Below are 20,527 nucleotides of genomic sequence, written 5' to 3' on the forward strand. Positions count from 1 at the left end.
TGGCCAGGCACAGAGGCAGCCCCTGCAGGGGCTAAAATGTGTACTGTCTGACCCTTCCTACAAAAAGCTTGTTGATCTCTGATCTAGACCAGGAAAAACAGACAGTGCACTGCCAGAGAGCGGGCTGTGAGGGTGGCAAACTGTCTCCAGAGGAAAAGGTGGCACTCCCCTAATGCTCTGTATCCCTCAGGTTGTGTCCAGCCTGGGGCAGGTGCAGGGTGGGGACACAGGTACAACTGGCTGGGTGGTGTTCAATCTCCCCCGACTTGGCCAGGTGACCTAGATCAGCTGTGGCCTTGCTGGACTCTCAGCATTGGGGCATCGCTGTGAATGGCCCACTGGCCATTTATTGTTTCACCTTAACATTTTGCCTTGGGACTGGGGAAGGTATGACAGAAGGTCTGGAGTGAGCTGGGGAGAGCAGGGTCAAGGATCTGTTGTGGCCTGGTGTGAGGTAGAGGTGCACACTTCTGTGTTGGAGGAGAGGTGCACTGAGGGCTGTCTGTCTCCACAGGCCTTCTTCACAGATCGCTACCTGCAGGAGCACCCCGAGTCCCTGGCTCAGATCGAGAAGCTCAAGGACCTGATTGCCTGGCAGGTAGAGTATGCAGTGGTGGCCTTGCCTGCCTGGGAGGACGGGGGAACAGGTCTAGGCTCAGGTCTCCTGGGCCCCTTGCACACTGCCTGCCAGCATGGAGGACTTTCGACTGAGGTCAGGTGCCCCTGGGTAAGCCACCTGGGCTGCCATGATGGGCCCAACCCCAGGCTGCACTCATGAACTTGAACAGCCAGAAAATTCTCTTGCAAATGAACAAGGTCTCTTCCTCCCCCTGCTTAGTTATCCCAGCTGCTAGAAAAATCTCTAACATCAGCCGGGACTTAGAGGCACGAAGCCCTTTGCCACAGCCTGTCCCAGGAAAGCCTCTGCAGTCTTGGGAGCTGTAGCCGAAGCTGCAGCGCGCTCTGCTCCAAGGCAGGCTCTGGGCTGCGGGTGTCCTCAGTTTGGTTTTCCCAGGGGAGATTCTGCATGGTATTTTGTTTCTGCTCATGCTCCTGAGGCTACCGAGCCCTTTTGGGAGGGCCATTGTCTTCAAGGTGGGTAACCTAACCCAGAGGGTGCTTCGTGTTCAGTTCCCATGTGCTTGTGTGTCTCAGACCCTCCTGGCTCCGTGGCCCCGGGGACATCCAGAGTGCTCCTCGGGGAGCTCCACCTCTACTTGCCCTGTCACTTGGGTTGCCCACTCGTCACGTGGGAGGCGAGGAGGGGGCTGTCCCCATCTTCACCAGATCAGAACCCCACGTGCTGGGCTGAGGAAATGGAGGGGGGCCTGCCCCTGCTTGGGCGGGGCGTTGTTCAGGCTATGTGGCTACACTGGGGGTCCTGGGCTCCCTGCTGGGGCCTGAAGATCTGTGCAGTTTATTGGGCAAGGCTGTTCCTCTGAGGAGACAGCTCTTGGGCATTTTCACCCTGACTGTCCCAGCAAGTCTCCTCTTCCTGGCTCTCTGACATCAGCACATTGGCCAGGGAGACACATGGGGTGGTAAGGCTGAGCGGTTTCAGCCGAGTTAGAGGTCCGCCTAATTTGCATTCAAATGTATAGGCTGGACTTGTTTTTATAATTCTGATCATTTATATTTATATATGCACATCATATGTGTATTTATAAAGCATATAATCTGTGATAGATTCTACAAAATTCAATATCTTAGCCATTTTTAAACGTACAGTTCGGTGCTGTTAAGTACCTTCACAACAATGTGAAGGTACTTAACAGCACCGAACTGTACGTTTTTCATCTTGCAAAACTGAAACTCTGTCCCCATCAAACAACCCCCCCTCCCCTCCCCCAGCCCTGGGTGCTCCTCATTCTGTTTCCTGCCTCCATGGGATTTGACAACTTTGGGAACTTCTCCTGAGTATACTCCTTCAGCATCTGCCTCTTCAACTGGTTTGGCTCACGGGGCAGGATGGCTTCAAAGTCCATCCATGCTGTGGCATGTGTCAGGATTTTCTTCTTTTGAGGGCTGAGAAATATTCCGTTACATGGAAAGACCAGGATTTGTTTACCGATCATCTGTTGATAAACCTTTGGGTTATTTATGCCTGTGGCTAGTGTAACTCACACTGCTGTGAATATGAGTGCACAGATACCTGTGCCGGTCCTTGCTTTCAATGCTTTGTGGCATCTACAAAAAAACAAGAATTCATGGATCTTATAAAATTCTGTTTAATTTTTTTGTGTCATTGCCAGATTTCCTTCAGGGAGTGTATCATTTTACATTCCCACCAGCTATGATGCATGGTCCTCATTTCTCCAAATCTTCACCAAGATTTGTTAATTTGTTTTCTTTTTTTATAATAGCCATTTTTATGGGTGTTCAGCTACACACACAGGATTATATTCAAAAGGAAATACTTAGACTCTGTCATAAATCTGTATGTGCCTTAAATCCGCTTGCCTGGGAAGTATTTTGTGATCAGATCCCTCTGAGGTGACAGGAAGAGGAAGGGGCACTGGTGGCCAAAGCTGGTTTCTTTGCATGAAATGTAAGCCTTCTGTGAGCAGTCTCCATTACTAAAAAGTGGGACTTAAAATTTCAAATGATTCCATTTTAGATGCCATAGAAACTAAAGGGTACAAAATTCAAAACTCCTCTGAATGCTATAACACAAAAACTAGTTTGGTCTGCAAAAGTTCTATTGATTTTTCCCCCCGTAAGCTTTTACAGCAAATTGGATTTTAAGAATTTCAAGTCCTACAGAGGAAAATAATTTGTTCCCCAGAGAGCAACTTTATGTCAGCCCTCTGTCATCACCCCTAATAACTGTATTAAAGGATGAATTCTAAAGCAGCTCACAGGAAAGTTGAAAGAATTCGTTTTCTAGCAACTTCATTAAATCAAAGAGTGAAGAAAAATACATATTCAAAACATTACCTGTGATTTTGCTCTCATTTGCAAATGTTTTGAAAAGGCATATCTTAATATCAGTAATTAAGTCATGTGTTCATTAAAAATAAGAACTTTGGGGTTATCAGTATCTTTGTTCTCTTTTTGTTTGTTAATGCATTTGGTTTGGGTTTTTCCTGAAGCTTTAGCAGGTGGAGCAGGGCTGTCCTCCTGGGAGCCCTGGGACTCATTTGCCCAGTTTCCATTGCTGATGTTCAAGCTTATCTCCGAGGCCGACAGGGAAGCCTGGCCAGTCGGCCTCAGGGGCTCCTGCTTACTGTCTCTAAAGCACAGGACGGTGCTGGCTGCTCCTTACCACACAAGAGGCAGGGCTACCTGCAGTCTCTTCCAGGTTTGCAGCAGACACCCAGTCCTGAGCCACTTCTTCAAAGGCATAGCTCTGTATTCCCATGAACACACCTGTCATTGCTCAGTGTCCAGAGATGAATCTGGACACTCTTATGTGAAACTGCTATATGTGAACATATTGCTCCTTTGAAATCTATGGAAGAAGAGAGACCAAACTTCCTCATCATTCCCAGGTCCGGTGCTCATGGAGCACTGAGCAGGGCTTTTAGGTATTCTGTGCTGCCAGTAAGGCTGGCATCTATGCAGGGAACACACGAGACCAAACTAATTGCAGCACACTCGTTAGGAGGCCAGCCTTGAGAGTAGACTGTAAGCTCACTTGGAATATCTGGAGGTATGACTTTGGGACCATACTCTCTGCTCTCTGAGTTCTGGGAACCCCTGGAGAAATGCAGATTCCAGGTTCACCTGCAGCAGGTCATGACTCTAAGATATTTTGTAGGCTGAGCACTTAAGTGTCTCTAAAGACCATTTCAAGTCAGTGTCTGTGTCTTCTCTGTGTCTGAAGCACTTCATATGTTGGAGGGTATATGCACAGGACAGTTTTCTGTTTTCTTTCATTTAGAATCACATCATAGTTTCAGTTCAGCCCCAGATACTCAGACCCCGGGGACCATATCCTACCCTCTAGGAAGGTCTTTTCCGGTCACTGTCACAGATTGTTGAGAACCATGAATTCTTGCACCTTGTAAGTTTCACCACCAAATTACAGTTCAGGTGGTCCCAGCGCCCAACCAAGTATCCTCAGCTCTACTCCAGCAAGCGGCTCCTGTGATGTAAAGAATCTGACCAATTAGGAGTTTTATCATGCCGACAGAACACAACAAAACACAGAAATGATTAGATTGCCTTTTTCACACTTAAGAAAGGCCATTCTAAATAAAAAATGCTTTCCGTATCTAGGATGGCTATGCTTTCTCCTTGAGGTGGCCTTCCGGCACACGTTTGCCTCTGCATCCTGATGGACACATTCGCTGTGCCACCAAAGTGGTCTCAGCCTGCCTTTGTCATCTCCCAAGGCAGAGCTCAGGAAGCAGAAGGAGTACAGTGAGCACTTTCGGCTGCTGGTCCTGAATAAACTGTGGCTGTCCCCAGGGAGGCTGCCATCTGCGTGAGGAATTCACATGGAATATTAAAACGTCCCATCTATTTTAGAGTCTCACCTGCACACCGTCCTTTCTGTGCTAACTGGCCAGAAAGGGATATCTGGCCTGTGCCCTGGGTTTAGGCCCAACTGTCAGCAAAACCAACTTCTGTGCCAGTGCAGCCCCGGAGCAGGCTGGGCACGCTGGAACAAGGTGGGGGTTCACTTGTTCCCCCTTTCCTGGATACCAAGAGAGGCAGCAGCTGCGGGCTAAAAATGGCAACCCAATACATTTCATGCGTTGATTCATCTTGATAGGGTGTCTTGAATTTGTTCACATGAAATTCAATTGTGTACTTATTATCCCTCTTACTAATAAATCTGCTGGTACAGACAGGTCTTCTGTCATATTAGGAAATCTGTTTTTAATCAGTTTTTTGATTTAATTGTAATTATTAAGAGGAAGCCTCTTAGTTTGATCGCATTGAAGAATGTCTAATTCCCAGTCCAGGCACCGGGCGGGAGCAGCGGCCAGGGACAGAAAGGGAGGCTGTTTCTGGGTTTATCTCCACCAGAGCAACTCTGGGGTCTCTGCAGCTGCAAGAATGAAATGTCTCTTGTGACGCTTCTAAAGGTCAGCGTCATCTCCCCGCTTGGAAGTGAAGTGTTGGCGTGGATATCTTGTGACAGCAGTGTCGGCAGAGAAGCGATTATTTTTAGTTTTAAGGAAGGATGAATTTAGTTTTCCTTTCCCAACAAGAATATCCTTCAGGACTATAGATCACACATAATTAGATTTTTGTGTTTTGGAGTAAGGTTCTCAATTGCCTATAAAGGCGATATTCTTACCTTAAAAATGTTTGTGCTCTCACATGACCCTTTGCCTACAGAACAAGTTACATCTAAACATTCAAAGTGCGGCTCTTCCAAAACTCCAGGAAGGTGAATGGGGAAGTCTGTTCTGGGAGTGAGGGCCTCAGCATTCAGGAGCCCACTGGACACCTCCGGTGGGGACCCCAGTGCTTTTCATTTGAAAATCCGTCTTTGGGGGAAGTGGCCTGCTGGCGAGGAACCAGTCACTTTGATCTGGAAGCCAGCAGGCGCCTTTCAGCCGGCTCCACTCTCCGCTGGGGTGCATTGCTCTCTCTAGACCATTAGCCAAGAAATAAGGAGAGAACGAACGTCGCCCTCTGTGTTTTTCAGATTCCATTTTTGGCCGAAGGGATCAGGATTCATGGAGACAAAGTCACAGAGGCACTGAGGCCGTTTCATGAGAGAATGGAAGCCTGTTTCAAGCAGCTGAAAGAAAAAGTGGAAAAGCAGTATGGCGTCCGCACCATGGTAAGTGGGCCGTGTCTCAGGAGAAGGGCTGTCCGGCTGTGATGGGCTTGGGGCACAGGACAGGAGCAGGTGATGCCCACAGAGGTGGTGGGATTGGAGGGATCCCGCTCAGCCCCTTGGCCCATTAGTTGGCCACCCAGCCACCTCCCTTCAATAGCTGGAAATGTCACTGTGAGGCAAAACTCCTGGACTTGCTTGACCTCCAGATGCCCTGTTTACCTGCTCTAAACACCATCTACCCTTGGTGTCAAGGAGCCAGGGAGAAGTTTCACAGAGGCCATGTGGCTTGGCTGGCTGACAGAGCCCATTCCCACAAGCACAGGACACACAGGACTAACTAACCCTTGGGGCAACAGTACTCATGACATCTCAAAGCACTGGTGGAGCTACCCGTCCGAGGTCAAATCCCTGACCATAGCCATGAAGGCAAAAGTGGTAGACTACTGATGTTTGAAATTATTGCAAAGACTCACTTATGGGAGGAATGGAAATGACCCAGGCCGAGAAGGAGGCAGGGATTGAATGGCAGGCCAAGGGACACAGGCACGCCTTGGGCAGAAGAGAAATCAAGGGCAGCAGCTGGAAAATCACTCTGCCTCCAAGAGCCTGGGCAGTTGGGGGCAGGAGACTGCTGTGATGGGGGCCGAAAAGCACTTTTGTGATGAGTTCATAAAAGGGGCTGGGGTCAGGAGCACAATAGAAGAGCAGTTGAGGTTTCATGCAAAAAAAAAAAACTGTGTGGTTTCATTTCTGTAGATGAGCCCCTGCCGGGCATGACTGAGCCCTGCATCTTCAAGCCAGGGCCTGATGTTCAACAGATGAGAGTGTTCTTATTCCTGGGCCCAACAGGGTTTGAGCCTGTGAGCCAACAATGACACACTGCAGGTTTGGCTCTGAAAACCCAGCAGGTGGGAAGCTGGGACTGACAGCCCAGCGGGAGCCCCCGTAGGTAAACAGGCTTGGAAACCAGGGCTCTCTGCAGTGCTGGAGGACCCTTCCTGCAAGTCAGAATCCTTGAGTAGTGCTTGATAGCTTGGGAGCTGGCAGCTCGTTGCAATCAGAGTGGAGTGGCAAGGAGAGTTTCAGAGTGCGTCAGAAGGCAGCTCTTTCAAAATTTGATGCCACTTTTAATTCTTTCTAAGAAATAAACACTTGTGTATTCTCAAAGTTTCTTACCAAGTGAAAAGCTTCCTGTTTCATCAACCATTTTATGCATATTTCAAAACTACAGAAAAGTGTCGAACTCACCATGCACTTTCCATACCTCTGTCTCTGCAGTCACCATTATCTCTGAGTGAGCTTGCTATAGGTCACAGTGGAGAAGAGCAAGAGTAGGAGGCGAGGGTGATGTGCAGAAAACCTGGCTCCCTACCTGAGGACAGCTGTCCTCTGCGCCAGGCAGCTGCCCTTAGCTGAAGGTTAGTGATTCCCCCCACACTCAGTCAACATCATCCTCACCAAACCTTCCCTTTGTGGGGCAACCAGGGTCCCTGATGCTTGCTGGGAGGGGGATCCAGGGCACAATTTAGGGAGTGCTTCCCTTTCTTAGGTGCTGTGACCCTAGGAGCTGCCTTCCTGGGTCCCAGGCCCTGGGTCTCCAGAGGATAACCTGCAGCCAGCCTTCTCTGAGCAGGCAAAGAGTCAGGCCCGTGGCCTGTCATTCACTGAGAAATGCAACAATAAAAGCAATTTGGAATGTGTCCTTCCTGTCTTAGCTGGCTTTGAAGCTTGCAAGCAACTCAGAAAACAATATGTTACCATCCTGCTTCCAAAAGGATGGATTTAAAAATTAAAAAAAAAAAGAAAGCACATAAACCATTCTGTCAATTTTTGTGAGCCAGCCTAAGCCTCAGGAAGATATTTGGACACCCTCTGACTCATAATACACTGGCCTCTGGCCCCCTCGCTTTGGCCTTCACCTTGCCAATCCTGGGGCTCTAAGTGGCCACCATTCCGAGGAAGAGCCACAGGCCCAGGGGCTTGGGGAAGACTGCCAGCAGCTTTCAGCACTGGGCAGGGCCCAGGTTTGCCTTTGTGCCAGTGAAAACTTCTGCATTTCTCATCCTGTCCCCTGCCTCTGCTTTCAAATCTGGTGCAGGGGACCTTGCCAGTCTCCTCCCTCTCTCCACTTGCTCAGCTTCATCCCCCTGCTCACCTTAACCACCACAGGGGGCAGGTGCCACTTAGAACCTCCAGACCCATCTCTCCAGCCTCCTCCTACAAACCCACCATGGAGGCCTCCAGGCGGCCCTATTGTCCCCTCCCCAGCCTGGCCGCCAGCACACCTTTCCCAGTAAGTCAGAAACCCCAGACCAGCTCTAGTGGCATCACTACTAGAGTGATGCTGGGGTGTCCCCACTGCCTTTGCATCACAGACCCCTGGCCTGGCCCCTGCCTCCCCTCCCAGGGACCAGCATGCCACCCTCTGGGACTAGCCCAAGCTCAGAGTTGAGTAACATGTGGAAAGAAGCATTTTCAGGAAACCATGAAATATGCCTGTTTCTCCGGAAGCACTGGTCACCGTGATTAAATTCTGCCAGTGCACCCCCTCCCCAATCCATGACTCGTGGGCAGTTAGCTCCTGTGGTCAGGTTGGATATTCCAGTCCTGCTGGGAGGTAACCATGCAGAACTCAGAGGCACTGGGCAGGGCCAGAGGGTCGCTCCTGCCAAGACAGCTGAAATGAGTGGTTGCTTCAGACCAGATAGCGCCAGCAGCAAGGACGAGGCGGTGGCTGCCACTTGTGCCGCACCATCCATCGATCCTCACCCTGCTGGAGGTGGGGGGATGATTCCCTTGTGCTCAGGAGGACACTAAGGCTCACAGGGCTTCTTTATTTTATGCAAGGTCGTGCTGTCAGTGCCAGAGTCACAAGTCCACCCTGCTCCAGTTCCCCCACTCCTGGGACCTGGAGATAGCAGCCCACTCGTGTTGTCCTGGCCCTGGAGCTATACCTGTCAGAACCGGGCAAGGCTCTAATCTCTGCAGATGAATCAAATGAAAGTTCTTTCCCCCATTTTCTAGAGTCTCTGCTCAATCAAGAAGACATTGTGAAGCAAGTGACCTAGTAAAGCCACAGCTACCCTGTGGGGTGCCACAAGTGTGGGAACCCAGGAGTGGCCCCCGCCCCGCCCGCCCTCATTTATCCATCGCAGTGCGTGCTCACATCCCACAAGGCTCCAGGTCACCTTCCCAGGGCATGGCCAGCCCTAGGTGGTCGGTGGTGGGAGGTTCCAGGCTGCCTTCTGACCCTCCCAGGAGCCAGGTTGGGCTGTCCTCACTGGGTGCCTCCCCCTCCTGGCCTCTGACTGACCACCACCTGCCCACTGCCCAGGTCCTTGTGGCCACTGTGAAGACCACGCCCCTGGTGATGTGTCAGCTGGTGTGTGGGTGCTCCCGGCAGTCGGGCTGCTGGCCAGCACCCCAGGACGAGTCCCCGACTTCAGCTCAGCAGCATCTCCCGGGCACTGCTCCTCCCCTTGTCCAGCAGGTGCTGGGGCACAAAGGCGGCCCCCCTCCAGGCCACAGAGACTCACCTGGGTCTGTGGCCACTGGCTCTTCCTTCTCCCCCACCTGCATCCAAGGGGACCGTGTGGAAGTCAAGGCAGAGCGTGTTCCAGGGCAGGCAGGAAGGCGGCGGCTGCACAGTCATGGGGTGGCCGTGGGTGTCCCGAAGCCACCTTCTCAAGCCCACCCATCCCTGCACCTGTGGAAGAAGTGGCCAGAGAAAGACCGCACGGCTGCCAGCAAATCTCACTCAAATGTGAAGAGGGTCATGGCCCTGGAGATGGCAGAGAGAAGAGGCAAGGGCCTGGTGGGCGGGATGGTGCCCGGGGGACCAGTGAGTGCCCCGGTAGACCTGGAGTCGCTGACAGAGCTCTTTCCTGGATCATTGGGAATAGCCAGGACACAAAACCAGTCTCTGGGTCCAACCAAGAGGCCGAGGGGGAAAGCCTCCAGGGACAGAGGAGCCGGGGGCTACAGAAAGGTTGTGAAAAGGAGGGGTGATGGCTCCGAGCCCCAGGTTGAGTAGAGGAACCTTTTCACGTTGGGAATAATCTATGGGTACGGTTCTTAGTTTCCACATAGAGACTGATCAGTTACAAGGGACATCTCCATGGAGATGTCCACGGGCTCCATCATGGGGCTAGTGCAGAAGGCTCTCTGTTGCCACATTCTAGCTGTAGCCGCTTTGGACCAGTGGTGGTCAGACTGTGGCCTGCAGCCTGCTTTTGTGAGTCCGGCTCTGTTGGCACAGGCCACACTCATCTCTGTCTTGTTTGCAGCTGCCTTCGTGCTGTCGTGGCCGAGTGCACTGGCTTTGATAGAGGCCTTGGGGCTGCACACCCTGAGCACTTGTTATCTGGTCCTTTAAGGAAACGTTAGCCAAGTCCTACCCTCTTGTAGTTCTGAACTTTTTGCTGTTGGGAAGGAGCTTTAAAGTCAAATCATATTTTATTTGGAATCACATGTTAAGAAATAGACCCAGCCTTCCCTCCTAAGGGCCAGAACCAGGGTCCAGCCCAGGTCACCTGTAAGTGGTGAGCTGAATGAGGTGTGGCATGGGCAGGGTGGCAGGGTGGGAGGCTGAAGTGGCAGGAGGACATGGCCTCCAGGAGAGTGGCTCCCGTGTCCTCAGGTTGAAGTGCTGTGCAGCAGCTGCAGCCCCAGATGTGCCAACGTCTGGCTCAGGATGCAGGTACACGAGTCCTTCCGGGCTCATCAGAGGTGGGCACATGCTGTGCTCAGTGACGCCGGGTTCTTTCTGTGCTGAGCAAGATGCCAAGGGAGTGCACAATTCCACGCAGAGACCATCTTCCCAGAGCGTTCGTCCTCTACTTAGCCATGAGGAGGAGCCTCCGCAACTCAGGCCATGGCTTCCTCTAATTCCTGCCCCATCACTCACGGGAGGAAATCCACCTTGGAGCCAGAGGCAGGAGCCTCTTTCTGTAGCTAGAGAAGTCCAGTGTGGACATGCAGAGATGTGCAGAGTTCACCCAGAGACCCGCCATTCTTTAATCTGGTGTCTCTATACGCTTTACTTTCTGCTCTGTGCATTCTGTGGAGCAGGTTGGTACGTCTCAGTCTCAGGAGTTTAAAATGGAAAGACCAAGAATGTTCTCTCTGGTATTTTTTACATTGGGTCAGTTTTCAGATAATCATTATCTTCCTCCCCAGTTCAGAACAGGTGACGGTTAACAAAAGTGTGGGCCCTTGGGGTCCAGAGGCCACGCAGCTGTCTGGCCGTGGCAGGCCCGGGCATCACACACCTCCCTCTCTGTCTCTCTCAGCCCTCGAGTCTGGACGACAGAAGAGGCAGCCGTCCCCGGTCCATGGTGCGGTCCTTCACCATGCCCTCCTCCTCACGGCCCCTGTCCGTAGCGTCTGTCTCTTCGCTCTCTTCCGACAGCACCCCTTCCAGGCCGGGCTCCGATGGGTGAGTGCTCAGCAGGGGCCACCGGCCCCTGGGTGTTTATCACACGGAGGACTTTTGCTCAGTGGGTTCTCTCTTTGAAACAGCCCCTCCGGACACTATGGCCATCGTGCCAACGTGGCTCTCAGGGTCTTGTGGTGGTTGGGAAGGGGTCCTCACTTCAGCTGGCCCTTGGGGCAAGGTTCCCATCGAACCTCAGACCGTCAGGTGGGTGGCGTCCTCCTGGGCCAGCCTCGGGAGCAGTATGCTGCCGCAGTGTGCGGGCCCTCTTCATCTCACGCTCACCTCCAGGTCGTCCCCGGGGCCCGGCTGGTGTGGTCCAGCCTGGAGCAGCCTCCGCTTGTCCACCAAGCTGGCTGGCACTCAGTGAGGCTCACATGACAAGTGGCGTGTAGCCTCCTTTTATTTTGGAGAGAAGAATTTTATAGATTCACTTTTGTTTCTGGTGAGTTTATTTTAAAGGGAAATGCAGCTGGGCGGGGAGGTGCACACCTGAAATCCCATGGCTCTGGAGGCTGAGGCAGGAGTATCTCGGTTCAAAGCCTCAGCAACTTAGCGAGGAGCTAAGCAACTCAGTGAGACCCTGTCTCTAAATAAAATACAAAATAGGGCTGGGATGTGGCTAAGTGGTCGAGTACCCCTGAGTTCAATCCCTGGTACAAAAAAAAAAAAAGGTGTGTCGGGGGGAAAATACTGTTTAAGTTGAATACTTCTGAGAATGATCATCTGTCTGTCCTGTACTTTCCAGGACTGTTCTGGAAAATAGGAAGCATGTTATCCTTTGTTTTCCCAATTTATTTTATGGTGGTAGACACCATAAAACTACCTGTGTCACCATTTTGAGATTAAGTGGCATCAAGTGCACTCACATTATTGACAGCTGTCTCTACCACCCACCTCTAGAACTTTCATCTCATAAAACTGAAACTGTATCCTTAACTAAGACTCCTTTTCCGCCCTTCCCCTTCCCTGGCAGCAGCTACTAACACATATGAGTGGCATTATGAGCCACGTTCTTTCTGCACCAGAGAGCACAGAGTAACCAAGAGGGAACGTGAACCTACTAATGAGACTAGTTAACTAGCACTGAGCACACACTGTGGCTTCTGAATTACCTCAGATTACTGCAAAGACCTCAATGATGATCTTTTTGTGTGTTTTTGAGGAGAAACCATGTAGTTTGCAACCAGTCACCCTACCCAGCACAGCCTCCCTTCCCCTGCCCACATACGCTTCCAGAGAATCCCAAGGGACGGCTCAACCTTAAGTGTTCTTTGTTGCCAATGATTAATGTGCCCAGGGGAGAATTCCAAGCTATACCCACATTTTTTTCTGAACAATAATTTTTATCAGTCAGTGTCTGATATTTATAAGGCCAAAGCCATATGGAAATTCTCAATTTAGAGAGGTTTAAATCTTGTGTGCCTGTCACTTAGAACAAGACTGATACAGAAATTAAATGCAGCTGATCTTCCGGAGAATCTCCAGGCTAGTTAGGAAAAGGTGTCTGTATTTCTGAGCGCTCAGGGTGAGGTAGGTAATGGCTGTGGAGTTTTAGATGAGAAGGGTGCATTCAACAGGCTCCACCCCAGCCTGCATTTGTTTAACCTTGAACTCATCTTTATTAGAGTCCATATTTTTGTTCATTCTTGGAATTACCATCCTCCACTATCTAACTAACATGGCGAAAATGAGGTTTGGTCTCAAGTGGCACAGGTTCCATGCAGAATAAAGCTCGCCCTGCCAGCAATTGCTTCTCATAATATGGAAAAACTAAAACTACCTGTCTTTCTCTCGTGTTTTTTTTTTTTTTTTGTGTGTGTGTGTGTGTGTGTGTACCATTGGAACTGCACAGCATAGTTCTCTTTCCTTGGCAGGAAGATGTCCACTATCCTTTCGTGCTTATTTAAGTGTCTCAAGTTCTGCAAAACCTGGAACAAAATTATGGAGATTTTGGTGTTGCTTAAATTGTATTAGATATCATATTTAACACCAATAGCTGTAGATTTATTGGTTAATATGTATCCTGTTGCAAAGCCAGGTGTCTCAAAATGCTTTCAGGATTAAAGTCAATGTTGGTATATTTCATCAAACGTTTTTAATTCTTTAAACTTTTTATTATGGAATATATTCAGACATATACAAAGCAGGCAGAATAGTATAATGAGGCCCCACCCTCCCATCAGCCAGCCTCAACAATTACCCACCACTACACTCTCTTGTTCTCATCTGGACCTACCCATTCCCACCGTATACTTGATTTTGCAGTAAATTTCAAAGATCATATTTTATTCACAGACATTCCAATTTGAAGTTCTAAAAGGTAAGGACTCTTTTTTACCAAATATAACTATGTCACTTCATGACCACACAGAACATTAACAGGAATTCCATATTATCAGGAAACAGTGTTCATTTCTCGTTGTCATAAACATATTTTTTGAAATAAGAGCAAAATAGGTCCTTAACTTGCATTTGGTTGCTATTAACTGTTTATGCCTCTCTGAATCCACTTAAATTTTTTTCTTCCTTGTAATTTACTCGTTGAAGGGTCAAGGTGCCACGTCCTATTGTGTCCCTTTGCTGGTTTCGTGCCCTGCAGGGCTGTGTGACATGTATCTGTGTCCTCCACTTTCCTGCATGCTGGACCAGAGGGCTTCACAGCTGCACGTTCTTCCATTCAGCACCTCAGAGCAGGTTTCTCTGTTTTGGTGATGTTAACAGCTACAGTCAACAACAGGCCAACACCATTCCTGTTAGACACACCTTTCAACAGACCCTACTGCATAGCCCTGTCAGGAGGGAAGATCAAGATGCAGGAGGTGTGATTCTTGCTCTCTGCCTCTGCATCTGTGTCTTCAGTGGACGTTAAATGCAGTTTTGTGAGTGCCCGTTGGAGGGTTGCTTTCCAAGGGTCACATTCCACGTGGGGGAGCCAGGCTGGGATTGCTGCCGTGGCTTTGTTCCAACTGTTCTGATCAGAATGAGTTTAAGAGAAAGCACAACTAAGACAAAACAGTGACCAGCTTTCTCAGTGCCCTCCTTGTGAAACCACTGTCCCTTTGAAGGAGTCAGTCGATTCTGCAAGGTGGAGGCAGTCAGGTGTGGAAGTTGCTGGGAGGGTGGAGAGCGCCAAGGCCCAGCTCAGGGTCTGGCTGGGTCTCACTGCAGGGCTTGGATTTTGCCCTTCCACATGGCTTGGAGACCACCTGGACTTTGGGCACCTAAAGTATGGACCTCCTCCTGTTGACCTCCTCTTGATCATGTGGAACTGATGTGGAGATCACAGTTTAAAAAGACATGCTTGATGTACAATTATCATGCCCCAATAAAAAAATGTTGTGGGGGACATGTTTATCAGGAATCAGAATGCAGGCTCTTTCCCATGTGACTGGTGGAGTATAATTCCTTTAAGAGATCACACATTTTTTTAAATTTGTTTTTTAGTTGTTGATGGACCTTATTTTATTTATTTATTTATTTATATGTGGTGCTGAGAATCAAACCCAGTGCCTCACACATGCAAGGCAAGAGCTCTACCACAGAGCCACAACCCAGCCCCAATCACACATCTTTTTAAGTGCTATTTTCCATGTGCTATATTTTGACAACAGAATGTGCCAGTAGTAATAAGACCTTGCCTATAGATTGTGCTGTAAGTTCTTCAGGTGTTTTCATGCTTTTGACCATTTTGGCCCTCTCTCCCCACTCCTTTCTCAAGCAGAAGCTGCAGATCAGGAAGATTCCCATCTTAGCATTGCACCATTTCTCTCCTTCCTGTTGTGACTTGCTAGGAGGAAGAACCCGGTGGGCATGTGCTGAGACAGCCACATGCAGGGGAGCAGCTGTGTGTCATGGTGTGCTTTCTAGCCTTGGGCCACGTGCCTTACAAACTAGCGCAAGAGCCACTTACTCAGTAACCACCAATGGGACTTGACACCGACCTCAGTCCCTTCATGAGAACATGAGACCTGTAGCATCAAGTCACAAGGATGTCAAGGCCCACGAGCAGGTACCAGGCTCAGATCCTGGTCCTTGGTCTCTGGCTCACTTGTGACTGAAAACCCAGGGGCACCTCCAAGCATCTGTGAGCTAGAATTCCCTGCTTCCCACTGAGCCATCCAAAGGGCTTGTACCTGGAAGCCACCCCTATATCTATCATCAGAGAAACTTGGTCAGAAGTAAGCTACCAGAAATTTCTTCTCATTGGCGTCTGCATATTTTTCCTTGTTGTATTTGTAAATATATCAGGAATTTCTAAGTATACCCAGAATACCATCATAAATCAACAAAAATTTCTCAGGGTCATCGTAGAATGTCCACCTGTTGTCACATTTCCCTGTGCCCTCTGAGTGTTCCTTTTCTGTTTTTTGCTTCCCTGGGATCACGGACGGTGCTTACGCTGGGCGCCCAGGGTCTGACTCTCCTGGCCTCTCTTTGCGGTCATTCCTCTCCTCCTGGAAGCCTGCAGGCCTTCTGCCCCCCGTGCCTACGAGTGGCCTTGCAGACCCTGCAGGGGAAGAGCCACTGCTGTCCTGGGAGACCTCATAGATTCCCAGAATTCTTCCTTTTAGGTTTGCCCTGGAGCCTCTGCTGCCAAAGAAAATGCACTCCAGGTCCCAGGACAAGCTGGACAAGGACGACCCAGAGAAGGAGAAGAAGGACAAAAAGAAGGAAAAGCGGAACAGCAAGCACCAGGAGATATTCGACAAGGAATTCAGACCCACCGACATTCCCCTGCAGCAGTCGGAGGCCGTGATCCTCTCGGAAACGGTAACGTGCCGGGCTCTTTCCTCGTTCTGCGGGGGGATCTGGACCTGCCTCGCTCCTCGTGTAGCTGATGGGACTGTAAACTGGAGAGCCTAGGGTCCCCCCCTGAACCCTAACCATGAATAACTTACCCAGTAGGCCATCGGAAGGCCAGAGGCGAGGCCTCTCCTCCTCCTCCGTGCTGAAGGGGCTCAGGTGGGTGGTCTCCAGCCCTGGCGTTCCTAGGCTCTTTGTTCTGCTGTTGGACTTGGTTCCCCCATGCATCCTGGTATCCCAGTGGAGGCGCAGGCTTGCTCTTACTGTTGAAAGGCCTGCTGCATGTCAGCTAGTGCCTCTCCCACGCCCCTTCCTGACCAGAAATCTCTAAGCCATGGTCATGCCCGAGAGCTGCAATTCGCTCAGCCAGAACCCAGAAGTCCCTGCCTTCTGGGTTCCACCAGCTGACCTGTGCTCCTGTTATCCTCTCACCTCTTCTACTCCACATCCAAAATCTCTCGACCATCATTCATAAGGATTTGCTGGGACTTAGTAGGACATGTGCAGATCCCAGTGAGTGCCCTCCATTCCAGGCCATGACATCCACAGGGCCTGCTCTCCTGGGCGGGCTGGGGCTGTGCCTCCCAGAAGCACACCACAGTCTTTGAGATCCAAGTGAAAAATTAAGGCCCAGACTGCTTCAGAAAGTGCTGTTTGGGGAGCAGAATGAAAATCAAGAGACGGTCTCACAGGCTGTCAGTTTGAAGATGAGGTCGGGCTTGCAGCCACCTTCCCCTGAAGGCAGATGGGCATTCGCCTCTCAGTGGCCAATAGTCATCTTCCTGGGTGGCTCCTGACCCAGCCAGCTCTGTCTTGGCTGAGATTAAAAGGCTGCCTCATCAAAGGGCTCAGAAGGGACTAAAACTTTAATCAGAAATCCTTACCCGCTTGTCTGTGTCTCAACCACCAAAGAATAATGTCCATCTCCAACTGCAGTCACATGCTGCTTGCCTATCTGGAGGCACAAGGCAGAGGCCTGAGCCTTGACGTGGCTTAGGAAGGCATGCGCCCTCTGAAGCCTGTGGACTGTGCTCTGACTGCTACTAGGCTACAGTGTCTCAGTGACACAGGCAACTGGCCAAGAACTTCAACTCAGGAGGCACTGGCCGAGGCTAGCCCTGGCACTGGGGTCAAGCATCGAGACTTAGAGATTTCTGAAGCCAGTGCTGAGGAGGCTGAGGCAGGAGGATCACAAGTTTGAGGTCAGCCTGGTCAACGTAGGAAGACTCTGCCCCAAAATAAAGTACATGTAGCTCAGTGGTAGAGAGCCACTGAGTTTAATCTGCAGCACTGCACACACACACACAAAGAAGACAGTGACGTTTCTGATGAACTGTCCCTGTGTTCTCTGTCCACTGTCCTGGAAAGCTGGGGTACCAGGGCCCCTAGCAGGCCCAGATCTCCACTGTACGAGTCTCATGTGTTTTTACTCAAGCTTCATGAACAGAAGGCCTCTGAAGGGGAGCAGTGTGCAGAAGTCGCACCGTCCAGATGTGTGCAGAGTCCCAGGACTCAGGGTGCTGTGCCTCCGCAAAGAGGTTTCCATCCCTCCTGATGGTGCACCTGCGAGGACACCTGCAAACACGGGGCCAGGTGCACAGCACCAGGGCCTCCCACACTGGCTCTAGGCACCCTCAGCAGATCCACAGGAATCCAGCAGGGTCAGAGCACAGAACCCTGACCTCACAGTTAGCATCTGACCAAGGCTCAGACTGACCATGGCTGCAGCACCAGGAGGCCAGGAATCCTGACAGCAAGCAGTCCAGCTAGGTGTCTGTGCACGAGGGGCCTCCTCTCCAAGCACAGGTGCTGGCAAGGTCTGCAGGGACAACTGGGCTTCATGGAAGGCGGGGAAGGAGGGCCAGGGCTGCCTTGGAGGGTGCTTGACTGGGGAGAAGCTGCAGTTCCTTCCTGGGTGTCCCCAGTGCCCCCTACTGCTCCCTGGGCTCCTAAGGTTGCCAATGCCCTCCCCCTCCCCATGGGCCTCCCCAGCTTCTGCAAAGGTTTCCTCCTCACTCCTTGGGGCTGGGCCCAGCTTGATTTGAAACATCAGCAATTTCATGACCTTTACCTGAGCCTCTCTAATCTGGACCTCCTGACTGCCATCTGCATCTCCCCATAAAGCCTCCTTGCACTCCCTGACTCAGAAGGTGCCCCCTGTAGGATGGGCAGGGAGGAGTGGGAGGGGCTCGTGACAGTGTGCATGTCCACCCACGTGCCCAGGCCTCTCCTAGTTCCTCTAGCAGGGAGGCTGCCAGACTCGGCCTTCTTGCAGAGGAGGGGTGGCACCTGGGCAGGGCCCCCATGGCCACAGATGGTTCTAAAATGGATTGCTCATTACCAGATGGGCTACCCCTTCCCGGGCCCAACCCCCTCCCGCCAGCCTCCTAACCTCCAGACTGGCACTGGCCTTGATGGCTCTTCTGGGGCAGATACTGCAGCCCACCTGCTCTTGAGTGCCTGAACCAGCTCGGCCCACCCACCAGGCCCCTGGATCAGGCTGCAGCAAGCCCAGAGCCCCACCTGCCCACCCTTCCTGGGAGACCATCTCCACTCCTGCTGTTTGGCGGGGTTAATAACTTTTCTGATTACTCCTTCCATAGAGTATTTTGTAATTGCTCATGTTCCCTGAGGCCTAATGATCTGTAAACAGTTGTAAGAAATATATAAATTAAATTTACTTATGTAACAAACCCAGGAAGGGCTCAGGTGGGGAGAAGTCAAGTGCATCCAGAAGTCGGGAATGAGCAGGAAGGGGAGAGGAACAGAATTCCTAGTGGCGCAGCAGGAAAGAAACAAAGGAAGGGAAAGCAGAAAGCCCGCAGGAAGCCGCTGGACTTGGTCCCTTCCTGACCCTTGGAGGCGCCCTGGGTGTCTCACTCGGCATCTGAGAGGCTCACCGTGCTGCTCTGGGACATTCTGTTCCAGACGGCTGTGCAGGGAGACAATAGATGAGCGTGAGTGTTGTGGGGGGGGGGTGCGGAACAAGGCTGTATGTGTGTGTGGGGGGGGGGAGTGAGGGGTGGCTCAGGCAACAGAAATCTGTTTTCCCCGGTTCTGAGGGCTGAAGTCCAAGATCAAGGTGCTATGGGGTTGCTTCCTTCTGTGGCTGCGAAGGAGAATTCGGTCCTCACCTTCCCCTAGTTCTGGTGGTTTGCCAGTATCCTTGGTGATCCTTGGTGCAAAAATATCAGCCACCTCTGCTTAAGTCTTCCCATGGCGCTTTCCCCGTTTTATAAGGACCAGTCGTGTGGCACTGGGGCCCACCTAAGGACATTGTCTACCTAGATCAGTTCTAAAGCCCCTGTTTTCAGATACATGTTCTGGGCTCTGGGGGCTAGGAGTGCAGCATAGGAATTTGGCGGGGAGACGACTCGGTCCATTGCAGGCCTAACTGTGCTTGTTTTGTTCCTCCAATGTAGATAAGTCCCCTGCGACCCCAGAGACCGAAGAGCCAGGTGATTAGCATCATTGGAAGTGAAAGGCGCTTCTCAGTGTCCCCGACGTCACCGTCGTCCCAGCAAACACCCCCTCCAGTCACACCAAGGGCCAAGCTCAGCTTCAGTGTTCAGTCCAGTAAGTGGAGCGTTGCCTGCACTGGACACAGACTGTGCCTTGCTCTGTGACCCCCTGATGGATGGCTCCACAGTGCGGACCCCTTCTCCAGACAGCAGATGGGATGGAGAGTGTGGGCCTATGGAGGGCCCTGGAATGAGCACCTGACCCGTAGGATGTCCCTGGCGTGGGCTGGGGATCTGGACTCCAACAGGTCAGGCCCAGCTCAGTCCAGGGCTGCAGAGCTCTGCAGGCAGAGTGCGGGGGTCTGTGCAGGCTCTGTACCCTCCTTGGAGGGACTTGACAGGTGCAGGGGAAGCCCCTTCCCTCATCACCGGGTCCTGAGGCACTCCAGGGTCCTGGGCCTTCCGCGTCTGGGAGGAATGTGGAGTGAAGAAGCTCTTCCAGGTGGGACAGAAGGCAGAGCAGCAGAACTTATTTTTTCTGGTTTGCACCAATTTCTACAGCCGCCACACAATTACCACAAAGTAATTGTGGCTCACACTGACGGAACGCACTCTCACGTGGTTCTGAGGCCACAGTGTGAAATCAAGGTGTTGGCAAGTTGGGTCCTGTGTGGGCTCTGGGGGAGGATCCGGTCCAGGACTGCCCCCCATCTTCCGGCTCTGGCAACCCCTGATGTTCCTGGGCTGTGGCCCCTCACTCCAGTCTCTGCCTCCCTGCTCCCTGCCTCCCCTGCACCTTCTCCTCTCATAAGGACACCAGTCACTGGATATATAGGGTCCACCCTAAGTCCAGGATGATTTCATGTCAAGATCCTTAACTGATTACACCTGTGAAAACTAGGTCCAAGTAAGGTCACACTCAGAGGTTCTGAATGGTCTTTGTAGGTCCACATCTTGGAAAGATACTATCCAACCCACTACAAGTGGTGACCAGCTCTTCACCACTGAGCTCAGACCCATTGGAGAGGAGGAATCCTGACAGGGAGGAGCAGGGTGAGGGCCACAGCAGAACAGGGAGCCTGC

The 20,527-nt window shown here is 51.3% G+C and overlaps 1 protein-coding gene across 4 annotated transcripts in view; it reads left to right on the top strand.

The window, feature by feature from the left end:
• Positions 1 to 20,527, top strand: part of DOCK1 (dedicator of cytokinesis 1) — a 458,484-nt gene that overhangs the window by 431,799 nt on the left and 6,158 nt on the right. For all 4 annotated transcript variants that reach the window (XM_081267092.1, XM_081267094.1, XM_081267093.1 and 1 more), the window contains exons 46-50: positions 515 to 598; positions 5,606 to 5,743; positions 11,035 to 11,180; positions 15,752 to 15,950; positions 19,406 to 19,559. In XM_081267092.1, coding sequence (XP_081123218.1) covers positions 515 to 598; positions 5,606 to 5,743; positions 11,035 to 11,180; positions 15,752 to 15,950; positions 19,406 to 19,559 — 721 coding nt within the window. The remainder of the gene's footprint in view (positions 1 to 514; positions 599 to 5,605; positions 5,744 to 11,034; positions 11,181 to 15,751; positions 15,951 to 19,405; positions 19,560 to 20,527) is intronic.

This window comes from Spermophilus citellus (genome assembly GCF_964194105.1).
Source record: "Spermophilus citellus genome assembly, chromosome: 15".
In the NCBI taxonomy this organism is placed as follows: Eukaryota; Metazoa; Chordata; class Mammalia; order Rodentia; family Sciuridae; genus Spermophilus; species Spermophilus citellus.